Below are 16115 nucleotides of genomic sequence, written 5' to 3'. Positions count from 1 at the left end.
GACAAGATTCATTGTCAAAATGAATTTGTTAAATGGCACTATTTGTTGAATAGCACCATTTCAATTTCAATATGAGCGCTTCACAAATTAATGTGTTAAATGCTAATAATGTGAAGGTAAATTGAGCTGCCAGTTTGTATTCTGCAGTTATTTTCATATCTCGTGTCAGTGGATGCTCTAATAAGGATTTACTGGAAATTAAATCACTCACATTACAAAACTTTGTCCAAATACACAGAAATCACTATTTTATTATATTTTTCCTGCTCTGTGCGTGTGTGTGTGTGTGTGTGTGTGTGTGTGTGTGCGCGCGTGCGCGCGCATGGTGAGGGAAAAAATATGTTAATAAAACATAAATTTAACCTAAATGACAAAATTCAATACCTATATTTCTCAGCCAATACAACTGTTGAAAAACATCTCAAACCACAAAGTCTTTTATTTGATTTATTTCACTCTAACCAAGGAAACCCTGATAGACCATCAGCTGTAGTCACATGATCAAAAGCGACTGTATTATACACACTGAGAATATGTGCTTTACAGGCAGGAATCAAGCTTTCAACAGAAACCCGTGAGTGTGGTCAGCAGTAGGAGATCATAGGGGGATTTCTGTGTGGACAGTTTGACATGTAGGTCAGCAAATTCATAGTTAAATTTCTTGCTATGCAGTCAACAGTAGCATCCAGGGGAAGGTAATTTTATTAGGTTTTGCTGTGAAGATCTTGATTTCTAATATCTTCCACAATTTAATATGCCAAGCTTCTTGTCATGTGTATTCGTTATCTCTCTGGGTCTGTATTTGATAAGCTTGTGTCTCTTCATAAGTTTCAACTGTGCACAGTGTGTTGTGGATCTATGAGAAGATTCTAGATGGGGCTGGCAGCACCACCTATAAAGGTTGTCTGTCACTTCCAGCTATAACCATTCGAGCTGAAATTTTACATGTCAAGTATCTTCCTCAGATTTTTATTTATTTATTTATTTATTGAGGAGGGAGGGAAAAGAAGGGAATTTTCAGCCAGAATAGTTCAGCTGTTTCTGAGAATGAGATGAGAGAGAATATTTTTGCCCATATTAATTTTCAGTGTTCTTTTTTTTGAATAGCTTTACCACCTGCCTACTTTTAAGCAAAGATTTGATAACCAAGGGGGGTGAGGGTTTGGGAATCTGCCCAAATAGAGCTAAATTATAATTCTTTGAAAAATGTCAGTTTACACATGCTTAGTAGAGACTTCTTGGATTTTAGCAGCTAGGTTTGCTGAAGGTTCAATCACACTGGGCGTATTTCAGCCTGAAACTACTCAGGACTTTTTCTATAACTGTAGCTTTGGGCTGCTGCAGGCCATGCTTATTTTGTCAGGGCACCTGAAACAGTAAAGAGACCTAGTGTGTCTTGTACTCTTAATGGCCATCTGCTGGGCTTAGGCACTGTGGAGAATGATGACTGATTTGAATACAGAGAGAGCAAGAGTCAGACCTACAGGTGAGGGGCAAAATGGATTTGGACAAGACGTCTGGAAAAAGGGAACTAGGAGTTGACCTAGGAGGGAGGGACTGGCTGAGCAAGGAGAGTGGGACTGAGAGCAGAGCGGGGAGATGACCAGGTGAGCCAGTAGATGGGGAGAAAAATGAGATTCGTTTAAAAAGCCTGATGGGGGGGAGGGAAAAGGGGAGCTTGGGATTGGCTGAGCAGTTAAATAGTGGCTGAGAGCAAGTGGTGTGTCAGGAAAGGAGTGAAGGAGAACTAAGATCTGAAGAACTTGAAGAGGAACTGTGGTTCAGGGGAAAGCAGTGTGGCTGCGTGAGCTAAGAGATGTGTAGAAGGAGCAGGGGTGGGGAGAAACACTGAAACTAGGTAAGAGCCCAAGCCAGAAGTGGGTTTGGGAGCCAGAGAGGGTAAGGAACATGAACAGAGAGTGGCAGCAACAAGAGTTCAGGATGCAGAAGAAGGACAGTATGGGAGTAGGGGGAGAGAGTGGGAGAGCAGGGGGCTGTGTGGGAGGGGAAGAAACAAGGAGCAGAAGGAAGGACAGGGAACTGGAAACACTAGCTAAAAAACCTGAGCATTGGAGAAGAGGGCCCACCAGGTAAGGAGAGTCTTGTGTGGTCACATGATGCTCTGCTAGACAAGGAGACTGGGACAGGGATAAGAGAAATGAGGAACAGAGATGGGCTATGTCTACATTGTGAGATAAATTCAAATTTATAAAATCAATTTTATAATGCTCAGTTTTATAAACTTGAATTTGAGTATCCTCACCTTCCCACAGGTTCAGTCACCAAACATCAACTGTTGCAGCAATGCATTGTGGAAGTTTATCCCACAGTTCCTTCAGCCCTGTAGCATTCTGGGTATTTTCACTGGTGCAGCATGGGAGGGATAGCTCAGTGGTTTGAGCACTGGCTTGCTAAACCATGGGTTGTGAGCTTAGTCCTTGAGGGGGCCATATATGCATCAGGGGAAAGTAGATTTGAAAAAAAAAGTAGATCTAAAAGAAAAAAGTCTGTCCAGGATGGTGATAGGTCCTGCTGTGAGTGCAGGAGGTTGGACTTGATGACCTCTTAAGGTCCCTTCAAGTTCTATGACATACTCTCCATACAAAATTGAAGCTGTTGCTGGATTATCAAATACTTTACAAAATGCAGCAGGTGTCTGCAATGGGCAGCAAGGTGTCTGTAGTCTTCTCAGCTGGCCCTCCTTCTGTGTTTTTTGGGGGCCAAAGCATGAGGAAAGGATAGGAAAGGTTAGGGAAAAGATTTTGAGCTTCCCGCTTCATTACATCTTTCCAAAATGTGATGGCACTAAAATCTCTTACACTGAACTTATAACAGAAATAGGAATCTCAGCTGGCCCTCCACCCACTGCTCCCCATGTTTTCGGGTGGCCAAAGAATGAAGAAAGAGGATAGAAAAGGTTAGGGAAAAAGTTTTGTAACTGAAATATCAAACATTTTGCAAAAAGCAGCAGGTGTCTGCAATGTGCAGCAAGCCCCCAAAAATATTTTTGGCAGTGGGGGGCTGTGGTCTATGGCTGCAGAGCCAGTTGAAATGTTCCCCAACCCCTGCACATCATAGCTGCTGGTGGAGACTTCCCCCCTGGCAGCAGAAAGCCCCTGTATATATTTTTTTGGGTGGGGATGCAGTGGAATGGGTGACTGCAGACCAAGTTGAAGAGGTCCCTGCGGTGTCTGCAAGGCCCTACAAGTGTTAGCCAGCAGACGAGACTTTTCCCCAGCTGGCAGCAAGCTCCTGAAAATCTTTCCTGCCCTTCCAGCCCTCACTGCGCACAAACCAGGACATGGTGCTGCCTGACATCATGGTCTGCACTGAGCAGCAGGCACATCCTTTTATAGGGTTGGGGGCTACACATGCGATTTGGTTTGGAACAGGAAAGACCATGATTGCATGGTGCTGGGAAGGAAACGGGGGAGCTGCACAAATGTAAAGTGTGGAAAAGGAGTTTCTTGGCCTCTCATACATGCATGACTCCCCCAACAGCCTAGCTACCCATGGTGCGGCAGATCAAGGTGTGGTGCCAGCACAGTAAAATAAAAAAACAAGTGCTTAGGTAGCAAAGGCAGAGACAGAACGAGAACTGAACTAATAGCAAAGAAAGAAGTTTCTCAACCTCTCACACAAGTATGACCCCACAGCCACAGGCTTCCTGTTGCTGACCTCAAATTGGTGGGCTTCCTGTTACCTAATTCCTGCACACCTGGAGAGCAGTGGAGTTGGAAGCTGACAGAACGGAGCACTGTGGGGCATTGTGGGATACATATGGGACACCTCTGGAGGCTAATGAATCCGATTCAAAGATATGGTGCTTCCACACTGGCCTTTATTCGAACTTTGAAATTCAAACTTGATGCTGCACCCAGCCGGTTCCAACAATATTATGATAGCAATGTTAGTGCTCCCTAATTCGAGTTAATGGTATTTACAGTGAAGACAGTGACATTTTAATATTGAGCTAACTGCTTTAAATTTGAATTTATCTTGTAGTGTAGATGTAATGTGGGATGGGCAAGGGAAGAAGAATGGGACATGGAACAGGCAAGAAGTGGACAGGACAATTAGGAGTAGAAAAGACAATATACGATTATGTCATTGAAGTTTACCATAGTGCATATGCACAAGGAGGTGCACATTCAGGTTGAGGCATTTTTTAAACTTGTGAGTGCTTAACTTTGCAATTGTAATAATTCTGTTTCACATTAAAATTTGAAACCATTCATCTGAGTGTTAACGCAGTTTACTGGGCTGAGCCCTGGGTTGTGGAACTCCCAAGTTCTAACCACACTTATTCTGCTGAATTAACACATGGCCTTAGATAAAGCAGTTTACATCTACAGGAATATATATTAATGTCAGTTAGTTAATAGGTGAAATCCTGACCCCATTGAAGTCATTGGGCTTTTTGTCACTGATTTCAGTGGGACCAAGTTTTCGCTGATTGAGTCTATAGCACATTCAAAAAGTACTGTGTACATGCAGAATATTGTTGTTCTGAAAACTGCAGAGGTTCATTTTAATTAATTGTTTGATCATGCATACTCCTGATTAGCTTTGAAGATTTAATATGATTTCTCTCCTCACGTAGTTTGATTTACACAAGATTAAATGGATTTTCAAAACTTTCAAGATTATTGCCCCAAGGTGCCATTTCTGTCAGTGGTCTCATTCTCCCACTATCCTTGTACACTTGCTGCCTGAGTCTTTCAGACCAAAGAATTTTGTTCTGAGAAGTTTGGCAGATTTTGTTATTCTCACAGAATGGCTTCCACAATCCTTACAAAGATCAAATCAGAATAAAGCACTACTGTTATACAAAGATTAGAGGGCACAAGACTTCACCAAGTACTGGGACTTGTGTTTTTCTGTTCTCCCTCATTATTTTAACTTGCTTTGGGGACTTTTCTTAAACCTAACTCAAGGGTTTTGGGTTTTTTAACTCCTTATGTGGGATACTGATGTGTTATGGTTAACCACACATACATGCTATGTTTTCACTGATACTTCATGCTGTATAAGATGAAAAGATTGGGGAAAAATAGCTATTGCACAGTAGATGTGATGTTAATTTGCTTACTTTGGGAATTTTGATTGATACTCCCACTTTCAATTCCATTTCAACCTTACTTTCATTTCAGTTGTTCTCATTCCTCCTTAACAAGACTATAACTCCATGACTTCACAACTAAGGTGTCCATAAAGTTAGTTTCCCATGTTGCTGGCATTCAAAGCAATGCATTGTTTTAGAGGTCTTTGTTCATATATAGGTGGACAGTCACAAAGTCGATATTTTTTATTCTTGCAATTCAAATGAAAAATCCTGTATCCTCTGACTGACCATCATTTTACTTCATAGGAGAAGCCTACATGAGACTGAGCAAGTTGTCTGAAGCAGAACACTGGTACATGGAATCACTGCGATCCAAGACTGACCACATCCCAGCACATCTCACATATGGGAAGCTTCTGGCTCTAACGGTGAGTTAATCAGCCACTCCTGAGAGTAAATACTGGAGCCTCCCACAAGACATGAGGGAAAGGAATAAACAGGGCTTTGTGGCATTCTTGGTCTGGAAATTGCTTATGACACTATTAATAAATACTTTTTGTATTCCAATAGTATCTTCCAACTCAGGAATTAAATATACTGTAAGAGCACCACGTAAGTCTAACAACACTATTATATCTTTGTAACACCTTATCCATTAACAAAATTCACCTACCTCTAAGGAGAAATATACTAGCTGCATTATAGCCCACAGTAACGATACACAAGTATATAACAAGTTTATAAAAAAAAATCATGTGTCCATTGGAAAGACATACACCTGAAGACTAAGTGTTTATCTACATGGTGGGGCAGTGCACTGTACAGGAGAGTACATGACAGATATCACAAATGTGTTGCATGCTAATTGGTCTGTCACACACTAACAAGTTGTGCATTAGTTGATTTATATAGGCCCTGATGGGGATCACTAACAGTTCTCTAGTGTGTGCTAATGTAGTACTATTTCAGACAGCCACTGCAGCTCTGTGACGACAAAGCCCTATGTTGTTCTATTATAGTTGATTTAGATGCAACCTAGCAACCTTCCCTTATAAGGGGACAGAAGGTGAAGATAGATGGGGACCTGGGTCCTCGAGGGCTTTGACCTCTGAACAGGCCTACTGACAAGGAGGGAACAGAGGGATAAGCTGCCCTCTGGGACTGGCATTTCAAAGGGGCCCAGAGCTCTGGCCACCACCACTGCTACTTTGGCAGCTGCAGGGGCTGAAGCTTCAGGCCCTTCTGAAGTGCTGAGGCAGCACTGCTCTGGCTACGTGTGGATGAGAGTGAGTGTGTGAAGGGGCAAAGCGCCACAGTCCTGGTGGCACTAAGTGCTGACTGCTCATGGCTCCATCCCTTGTGAAAGCAGAACCAGGCCCCCTCCTACCTTTCTCCAGGGCCCCCAGCAGCTGTTGGTACCACTGCCTCTGAGGGCCATCAGGTCTTACAGTATCACTTAAGCAGAAGGTCCTTTACTAAAATCCCAGCTTTCCTACCTTTGGAAACTGTTGATTTTATTCTCTTAATTACAATGAAAACTGGATAGACGGAGCATCATCAGTGTGCTTCGTTGCTCCCACCACCACCACACTTCATGGTATCCTGCCCAATCCATGTCCTCATATCCTATAGCCATATGTCATCCCTTTCATCTGACAGACATACACCTTACTTGCTGGAATGAGGTGGAAAGAGGCCCCTGATCTGAGCTAAATCCTGGGATCCAGGAGATGTTAGCAGATCAGCACCCCTCTTCTCCACCTGGCCAATGGGTGCCAGAAATTCCTAGGGTGCCACCCATCGTTCCTCTGGCAAATGTCTCCTTCCCTTGCCCCTGAAACTCTCCCTTTCGCAGCTGATCTCATCCATTTCCCCCATCCTTTGATGACCTTGGTGGTATTTTTGCAGTGAAGACAATGTTGTATGTTGCTCTGCCTTGTTCAGTCCTTTGGCTTTCCTCTGAACACTCATTTTCCTTTGTTTCATCGTCACTGTGTCCCCTCTTCTACACAGTCTTCAAGCAGAGGACTTTTGGATACAGTGTAAGGGGAAGGAAATGTTGGTTAACACTTGATTGGTGTCCTCCACCCTCTTTTTATTTTTATGAAGTAAATGAAATCGCAGTGAGAAAGGATTACAGCAGAAAGATAGAGAGGAGAAAAGGACATAACAGTGAAAGTGAATTCAAGTTCTATTTTTAAATGTTACTGAAAGCTGCTAATTGAAAGATTAATAGTCAGTACAGAATGGAGCTTTCATTTTGCAATCGAATAAGAGTTGAGCTTTTGTTATGTCACTGTCAGTTTCAACCTGTGGAACTATAATTTTACACTCTAATTCCCAATTTCAGTTAAAATTTCTCACATATTGACAGTCACATGCATTTTTGGAATATATCTTTTTATACATTAAACTCCAAGTAGAATACGTTATGGGATTTCCCAGTTCACCTTCCTCTTCTGGCTCAGTTAATTTTTGGCAGCTGAGGAGTATATTTGAAAGCTTGCACAATGAGATTTCCTTTTTCATTCTCTCCTTTTTTTCCTTAAGAAATATTTTTATGAGACATAGAAGTTCTATTTTACTAGAACATTTGGAAGGGTTTTCACATTTAGAATCCAGATCTCTATTTTTTTTTCTACCCCACACCTCTCCTCTGGTGGTTAATTTTGAACATACTCTGAATTGCTGATTAGATGGAATATAACACTTGTTATGGGATGTCTTGTGATTTCCATGAAAAATAATCTTACAGCTTATTTAACATTTTAATTAATTTCAAATTATGAGACCTGGTCATGAGAAATTTTTAGATTTGTGCTTCAGTCCTGAAACAACTTTATTGTATAATTTTGGGTTTCTGAATTGGTAACATGCATCTACTTTGGAGGGACAATGAAAGGGTGAACATTTGCATACAAATTTGTAATAATATTTAACTGTTTAAACTCGTTTAAGAAATATAAACCCATGACACACATGAGGCAGACCAGTGCCTTCAAGGTCAGGAAAGAATGGGTGTTATCCGAAATAAAAGAGGCTCGCTGTGCAACTATGAGTAGCAGACACCACATCATGTTGTTAAAACATTGGCCAGTGAAATGCATTTTTCTCTTCCTACATATGCACTCTTGTATATTAGTCTGTTGTCATGAAAAATTATTAATAATGCCCCTAAAATTATCTTTTGTTTCACAGTCACATCTTCTCTGCATATATTTATTGTACTGCCTATGGGTGCAACTCTCATTCATTCCATAAAGAGCAAAATAAGGCAGAAAACACAAAAGCGAGTTTTGGTTTTTACCCCTCCAGAATTTAATTAACATGGAGGTTCAGAAGACAATGCTGTTTAGATGATGATATGGTAGTGGATGCATAAATGCATAGATGTGGTTCTCATTTGATGTCCTTGTTCATAATTATTCCAGTTTGGTCATTTGGTCATTTCCATCCATAATGGAAATGATTTATGACCTATAAATGGAAAAGGAGCAGTAAACATTTTATTTTTACAGTCATCAGGACTCTCTAGGACAGCTGAACAGAGCAGGAATTTGGTAGCAGGATATGAAAGGTTTAACCTCCAGACTGATGGTTCAGCCTCGATCAGTTTTACTGCCAAAGCTTCTGTGAAAAGAGTTGCAGGCAGAGGTATCCCTCATCACAAAGGCTTCCTTTACAATGGGCATGCTTGATCAAGTCTCTGCAGAGTCCCCCTGGGATTGAATGGAGATAGAAATTGGAAAAATATCTCATCTCTAGAAATAGTTCCTCAAAGCCAGAGCTAGAATCACATTGTGATTCATTCTTAATTTGAACTTTACTATTTAGGTCTATTGCCCTTGAAGAGAAATGAATACTTTGTAGATAACCAAAAAAAGGCAGGAAGTTATTATAGTGCCTGGGGTGATTGTCTCAAATATTAAGGATGGACATTTGGGGATCTCTCTCTCCTTTTTATGTCACATCCGTCAGAGTTTGCTAAAAATCAACTGTTTTGCATCTTTTTTCAAGATAAAATAAAACAAACATTGACATGCACTACTATTGAAAGATATACTTTGCTGTTAGCTTATTTACCAAGGGGGATATGGGGCAGGGAGTGGGGAGGAATTGAAAAATGAAAATAACTAAGTTAGAAAACTTTTCTTAGCCAGAGAGTTTTGAAAAAATACTGTCAAGCGCCTGTATCTCAGCCAAAGGCAATTCTACAACATTAACCCTAGTTGTAAAATCAAATCTGTAAAGTTCACAAATAATGTTTTATTTCCTGACTTAAATTGCAGTAGTGTAGCCCAATTTTAACCCCAGTTTTTCTGCCTCAGGTATTGCCAGCATTAACACCTACTAACAGCAGTGAGACTTGATTCATTTATTCCCCCAAAGCCTCTCTTGGCTATTGAAGCAAATTTTGTGCCTTCTGATTTGATCTTCCTCCTGTGACCATCTGCAATGGTTGTGAGGAGCATGTAACCTATGCCCAGTCTTTTAAGACTTGCAAAATTACTACTAATTGCTGTAGGTTGTGATTTCTAGGTTTGCAGTAGAAGTAATTAGTGTTTTATAAATGTAGGAATAGAAGAAAAGTTGTATGCTGGAGTGCTGAGTTACTAAATTAATTTGTATTGTCTGGACTTGGCTCTATCATCTCAAACACAAATCAGGAAATACAAATTCAGCAAGCATGTTCGTAATCCAGGTTTTCTTTTACACCCCAATATTTTTTTATTTTTTCACTAATTAGGCCTATTATACAACTTAAAATAAAGCCACTTTATAACTATATCCAGGAGACCAGTTTAGTAGAGAAAAATTAATATAATCATCCTCTTGCTATTCTTGACCTCTCTACAGCCTGTTCCTTTTCTCAGTGTGCACACAGAAGAAAGTTTCTAATGGCCAAAAATTGCCTTCGGAGATTTAGGATACAGTGTTATGAATCAAACATAAGTCTGTGCAGTGATGTAGAAATTAAAACTTGACCTCGAGTCTCACTGAAGAGAGATTTTTAAACATAGTTATTTTGAATGTTTTTCTCTTCTGAAATACAGGATGGTGTACCATGTTTTTATGACCATTAAAAATAAAATCTGAGCTTATTCTGTACTGTGAAACTGAAACTTATGGCAACTGTGTGGTGAATGAATGATATTAATGTATTTCATTTGAAGCTGATTGTCAGAGCTTCAGATCTGCTTGTAGCTAATATGACTGCTTTTTCTAAAGGCTATTTGCGTAACAGACCTTTAAACCTGCTTTTTACAAGCAATAAAATGAATAATGGAAAGCAGAAAGTCTAATCTGTGCTCTATAATTTTCCTTGTGCTAATTTGCTTGGTTTTGTATATGCTCAGTATGAGGCTATTTGGAAGGTGCTAATCTATTCCATGTACGCATTTTCACCTGTTTCTGCAAAACAGCAGAAAATACCAGCCTCAGTTTAAAACAGAGCATTAAGTCTCATTAGTTACATTCATTTGGAAAAATCAGCATTGTTGCAAACCTTTGTACATTTTAATAAATGTTACCCAGTAGTATTTTGGTTTTTTTTTCCTTTGATATTATGGTTTCTTTAGAAATTGAGTTTTTGTTTCAGAATTCTTTGATGATAAGAATAATGATTTTTTTGGATGAGTGTGTAGATGTTGAGCGTTTACAATGCTCAGTGCAGTAAGCCCAATTTCCAGTTGGATCTTAGACACCCCTGAAATAACTCTTTTTGAAGGCCCAGATAGCATGTGCTTGTGTGCACGCATAGTAACGCGCATGATAAAGTGATATGGCTTAAACCATTTTTTAAAAAATCATTATGGGAACACTGTTATTTTACGTTCATAGAAATGGTAGACGTAGCATTAATGTGCAAAATTATTCTTGCTATAGCTGACTGTTAAAGTACCCATAAGGCTATGCCGTGGAATTCAGAAGATGTTGCCTGCGTTGTAACAAACACAGGACAATTAAAGTTCCACAATGTAGATCTCAAAAACATTGCTATTGATCTTTTTAGTACATTTAGTGTTTATTTCATTTGTCTATTTATTTTTTCGTATGTGACAAAACATCTGAGATCAAATTCTTATTTGAACTACAGCAATTTCATTATCTCTGGCTACAACTACACTAGAAGCATCTGTCAACAGATGTTTCTGTCAGAAGAGACTTTCAGACAAAACAGTCCACAGAGTGCAGCCAGTACACTAAAGCAGATCAAAAGAGTGATCTGCTCTGTTGACAGAGTGACTGGGTGCAGCCGCTCTCTTGACAAAACAGCCAGCTGGCACAGCCATTATGGCTGCCCAGTGTCCTAGAAGCCAGGTCTGTTGACAGAATGCCCCCCAGAGCATTCACACAGCTTTTTTTGTCAACAGATTCTGTTGACAAAGACTCTCTTCCTCATCTGGGAGAAGCAGAGGCTTGTCAGCAGAAATGCTGAGTTTTGTTGTTGACAAAACGCATTTTGTGTGTGAATGTGCAACAAGTTTTGTTGAAAAAACTACTGTTTTGTTGAAAAAACTCACTATTGTAGCCATAGCCTCTGAGTGGAAAGATGCCTTGAAGTGTGAGCAATTTGTAATTTAGTAGGTTTAAACACACTTTGCTGCCACTTTGAGTCCCCTAAAGGCTCAAACCTCTCATTTATTTTTTTAGGCGGCTGTGAAACCTTTTAACAATGAGCGGTCATTCACTAAATATACAATACATACAATCCCACACTTTTTTGGATTACAATTACTTTTTCTCAATAGTTACATTTTAAGCTGAAATTCACTCAGCACAAAACCTATGTATGAGAAAGCATTCAGTTTTGCACTCTTTGAAATAGATGGTAACTTTATTATTGGCTTAATTAAGAGCAGAGTTAGGCAAATCCAGAAATCTCCCTGTGCTGGTTTACCGTAAAAATATTTGTAACATCTTTATACCTTTTTGGAACCTGGAAAATGTGAAGAGGAAACAGGTTCTGTTCTTGTAAATGCAGAAGAATACAGAAAACTTGAGATGTTTAAATATTGTGCTCCCAAGGAGTAACTTTCTTAACCATCTGCTCAGTTGCCTCGTCTATCGTCATGGCTATCCCTTCAACTCTCTTATCTAGGTCTGTCTTTGTGCCCACATTCCTATCTTTATTATGCACCTAGAGAGAGTGATGGACAAGATCAAGGAAGAGGTAGAGAGGGTATCTGTGCATGGGATGAGAATCAACAACTCGAGGTTCACAGATGATATAGTTATCACTGAAGAAAATGAAGCTAATGAGAACACAGCAGGTGCTAAATGAGGAAGATAAGTGGTACAGACTGATTATGAACATCAATAAAACAAAAACAATGGTATTTGGAGATAAGGAAAGGAACATCAGTGTAGATGGGATCTAATTAGAGAATGTAGACAAGTTCACGTATCTGGGGAGCAACATAAAGAATGATCTAAACTATAAGAAGGAAATAGTGACTAGAATACTGAAAGCAAGAGTGAGTTTGAATGTGATGGATTGCATCTGGAAAAGCAAAATGATGAGCTTAGGAATGAAGCTGAGCATCTTGAAAATGTGTGTGTTCAACAGCATGTTGTACAGATGTGAGACGTGGGTGATAACAAAAGATTCAAAGAGAAGGATATTGCAATTTGAGAGGAGTTGTTATAGAAAGATAATGAGAATTAGATAGATGCAGAAAGTCGCCAGTAAGGAACTATATAGGAACATGCAGCTGAAAGAGAACCTTCTGCAGAAGGTTATACAACGCAGGTTAAAGCTATTTGGGTATATCTGCAGAATGAATGATGAATGGAAAATCAAGACCCTGGTATTTGGCATAATGAATGGCTTGAATAGGAGAGGCAGACCCCACAAAGAATGGGTAGATGATATAGTAGATTAGTGCAGAGCTAGTCTCCAGAAACTAAGCTACTCCACACTGGACAGGGAAAGATAGAAGGAAATAGTGAGGGAGGCATTGGGTGCTAAGCCCATGGTGGTGGTTGATGATGATGATTCATATCTAAAATTATGCTTTCTAGGGTAATTTTTTTTCAGAATTTATTTAACAGTTAATTCAGGTGTTAAGTGTGGTTTTTTGCTCATTAGTAGGATAACTAGAAAGCAGTCAGGTTTTTTGCATTTATTAATGTCTCCAAAATGGAATTTAGTTGTTTGGGTCAACAGTACCTGAATGTTGTACACTTTTAAAGCTCTCTTAAAATCTTGCATGCTAAGCTAGATAAATTGTTTGAGAAATGTATTGGTGAAAACAACATCCTAGCTGACCTCTTCAGTCAACTGTGAAAACATGGGGTTACAGCCAAAGCACTTGAGCTTTTGCCTTAGGTAATTTATTTCTTTACAAGAAAAAAACATAATTCTTATGAAAGGCTTTAAAATTGAAGAACTCCATTTATACAATTTAATGTAGTCTCTTTGTCAAAAATGACAGGACCAGGTGCAGCCTTGAGCATGTACCATACTTTGCTTTGCCTTGTGTGAACAAAGTTTTCAAAGGGACAAAATGTCAGTACATGTGGTAGGGAAACATCATACATACACAAGGCCATTTTGCATTAGTCAGACTTTGGCAGGCTTTCAGCCTAAAACTTTTAGCCTACTAAAGGCTGTCCGCTGGCTTCTGCTTCTTTTGGATCAACAGTCCCTTCCTAGAAACCTTACTTAGGGGTCATAGCTAGATTTCTGCTCACATCCCAAGTGGATTTCTGCTCATATCACAATGGACACATCAGTTTGTCACAATACAAATAGTGATCAGTTTGCGTAAGAAACAGTCCAATAATATAAAATTAGGGAAGGTGTAAATTAGAAATTATATGTTTTGGTAAATCTCTTTGGAGAAAACGTACAGAATTGGTTTGCCTGGCTCCACATAGTATTATTTATCTCTTATTCTTACGACCTTCAATTGACCTTGAAATACTGGGGGGGACATAATTTCCTGTATAAAGTTTCAGGATCTCACTCAACCATAGTACATTCAGTAACAATCCTATTAGATGATTCTATATAATCTAGAATGTTTTATATGAATCAGTCAATCACACACATGATAGTTAGACTCTTTCAGATTAAACTCAAAGAAAGAATATTATTTATAAGCCACTATTCCATCCTAGGGTAAAAATTAAAGTTAAATCTGATCCCTCAAATTTTAAACTTATCCCCAGTAGCTAGCCAAAATCTTCCCTGCTGTGTTCACTGCCAATGTTGCACAACTGGCCAGTCAAAATTGTCAATGTATACATTAGTCAAAGTGGATATATAAAACCTATTGTGTATCCAACAGCAATAAAGGATCTGACTCAGACTATTTTGCTGCCAAATCTCACTTCCATTACATTCTATTTCAGTAATATTAATTAGTGCATACTCTGAATGACAGAATGAAATAAAAGTAAGCAGATATGGGCATGGAAATATGAGGGAAGTTAAAAAAAGGAGAGGATGGGACAAAGGGGAAGAAAATTTATAACAGGTGAACTGACTGATCTTCTACTATTAATGGTTTGATCAGCCAAGCATGTTCCTAATGGTCTGAAAAAAGGAGCAGGAGCCAAGATCTCTAATATTCTATTTGGCAGCTCTTACTATGATGTCCTTTCTGGCCATACAGATGCTGTGCTTTTCCCATCCCCATTTTCCTCTCTGTAAAATAAAGGTAAACTACCTAACAGGAAGAGTGAAAGTTAGTCACTGAGCTACAGTTCTCTGAATGTATCCATTAAAGTTGGATGCAAATTTCTGGAAAATTTTATGGCATTTTACATAGTGACTAGCTAAAACCAGCATCATGTAACTATAGTAGGAATAACATTTCTAGAATTGTTTATCAAATGCTTTCAGACTTTTGTATGAAAAGAGTTTTCACTTGTATGAAAAGACACACTTTCTAAATTGATTGATTCAGGTAGATATTTCATTTTTGGAAGCTAAATATCTTGGTAGGTAAAATTGTTCATAGGAGGAATATTTTAATAAAAGTTGAACATTCTAGTTTAATCAGAATATAAGAATCTGTTTGTCACTTTGGCCGTGTCTACACTAGCCCAAAACTTCGAAATGGCCATGCAAATGGCCATTTGGAAGTTTACTAATGAAGCGCTGAAATACATATTCAGTGCTTCATTAGCATGTGGGCAGCAGCGGCACTTTGAAATTGACGTGGCTCGCCCCGACGGGGCTCCTTTTCGAAAAGACCCCAGCTACTTCGAAGTCCCCTTATTCGTATGAGCAGATGGGAATAAGGGGACTTCGAAGTAGACAGGGTCCTTTCGAAAAGGAGCCCCGTCGGGACGAACCGCGTGGTGGTGAGCCGCGTCAATTTCGAAGTGCCGCGGCCACCCGCATGCTAATGAAGTGCTGAATATGTATTTCAACGCTTCATTAGTAAACTTCGAAATGGCTATTTGCATGGCCATTTCGAAGTTTTGGGCTAGTGTAGACATGGCCTTTGACTACTGTGTAACAAAGTGACATTATCACCATTCCAGCATTTATTGGAAGGTCTTACATATGAGAACAATTACTTATTTATCTTCAGAGGTGAATAGATATGGGACAGAATTTTCTATTGTGTTAAAACCTTTGTGGCATCGACCTATAATCTAGCCACATTGAACCAAGCTTAAGACTGTGCGTTATTATTAGAGATGGGTCCAGGTCAGATAGTTTGGATAATTCTGGAATTTCCTGAAGTTTACAGGTTGTTTGGGCCCAGAGTACCAAACATATATTAGACAGTTTCTCACTTTTTTCTCTCTGAATGTGTGGAAGTATAGAAGCGACATTGCATTGCCTTATGGCTGTTATCCTCCAGTTGCTGGCAGTGTGGTTTCTCTCATAAACATGGATATATCTATGTCTGGAATGACAGGATTTTTAGCTAGAGATATTTCCATAACTGGCATCAATGAGGGTTGTATTTCCTGAGGTTGAACACATGTCATAAAACCATATCCATAAATACACCTCTCAATTCCATTAGGACATATCTTGGATTGTTTGCCAAAATTCTGCAGGGTTAATTGTAAAATGAAAGGC

General features: G+C 39.4%; 1 protein-coding gene across 2 annotated transcripts in view; it reads left to right on the top strand.

Annotated features, from left to right (window-relative positions):
• Positions 1-16115, top strand: part of TMTC2 (transmembrane O-mannosyltransferase targeting cadherins 2) — a 383570-nt gene that overhangs the window by 288074 nt on the left and 79381 nt on the right. For both annotated transcript variants that reach the window (XM_075012210.1, XM_075012200.1), the window contains one exon: positions 5372-5493. In XM_075012210.1, coding sequence (XP_074868311.1) covers positions 5372-5493 — 122 coding nt within the window. The remainder of the gene's footprint in view (positions 1-5371; positions 5494-16115) is intronic.

This window comes from Carettochelys insculpta, chromosome 1 (assembly GCF_033958435.1).
Source record: "Carettochelys insculpta isolate YL-2023 chromosome 1, ASM3395843v1, whole genome shotgun sequence".
Lineage (NCBI taxonomy): Eukaryota > Metazoa > Chordata > Testudines > Carettochelyidae > Carettochelys > Carettochelys insculpta.
The sequence above is the reverse complement of the archived record's forward strand: the minus strand, read 5'-3'. Positions and strand labels throughout refer to the sequence as shown.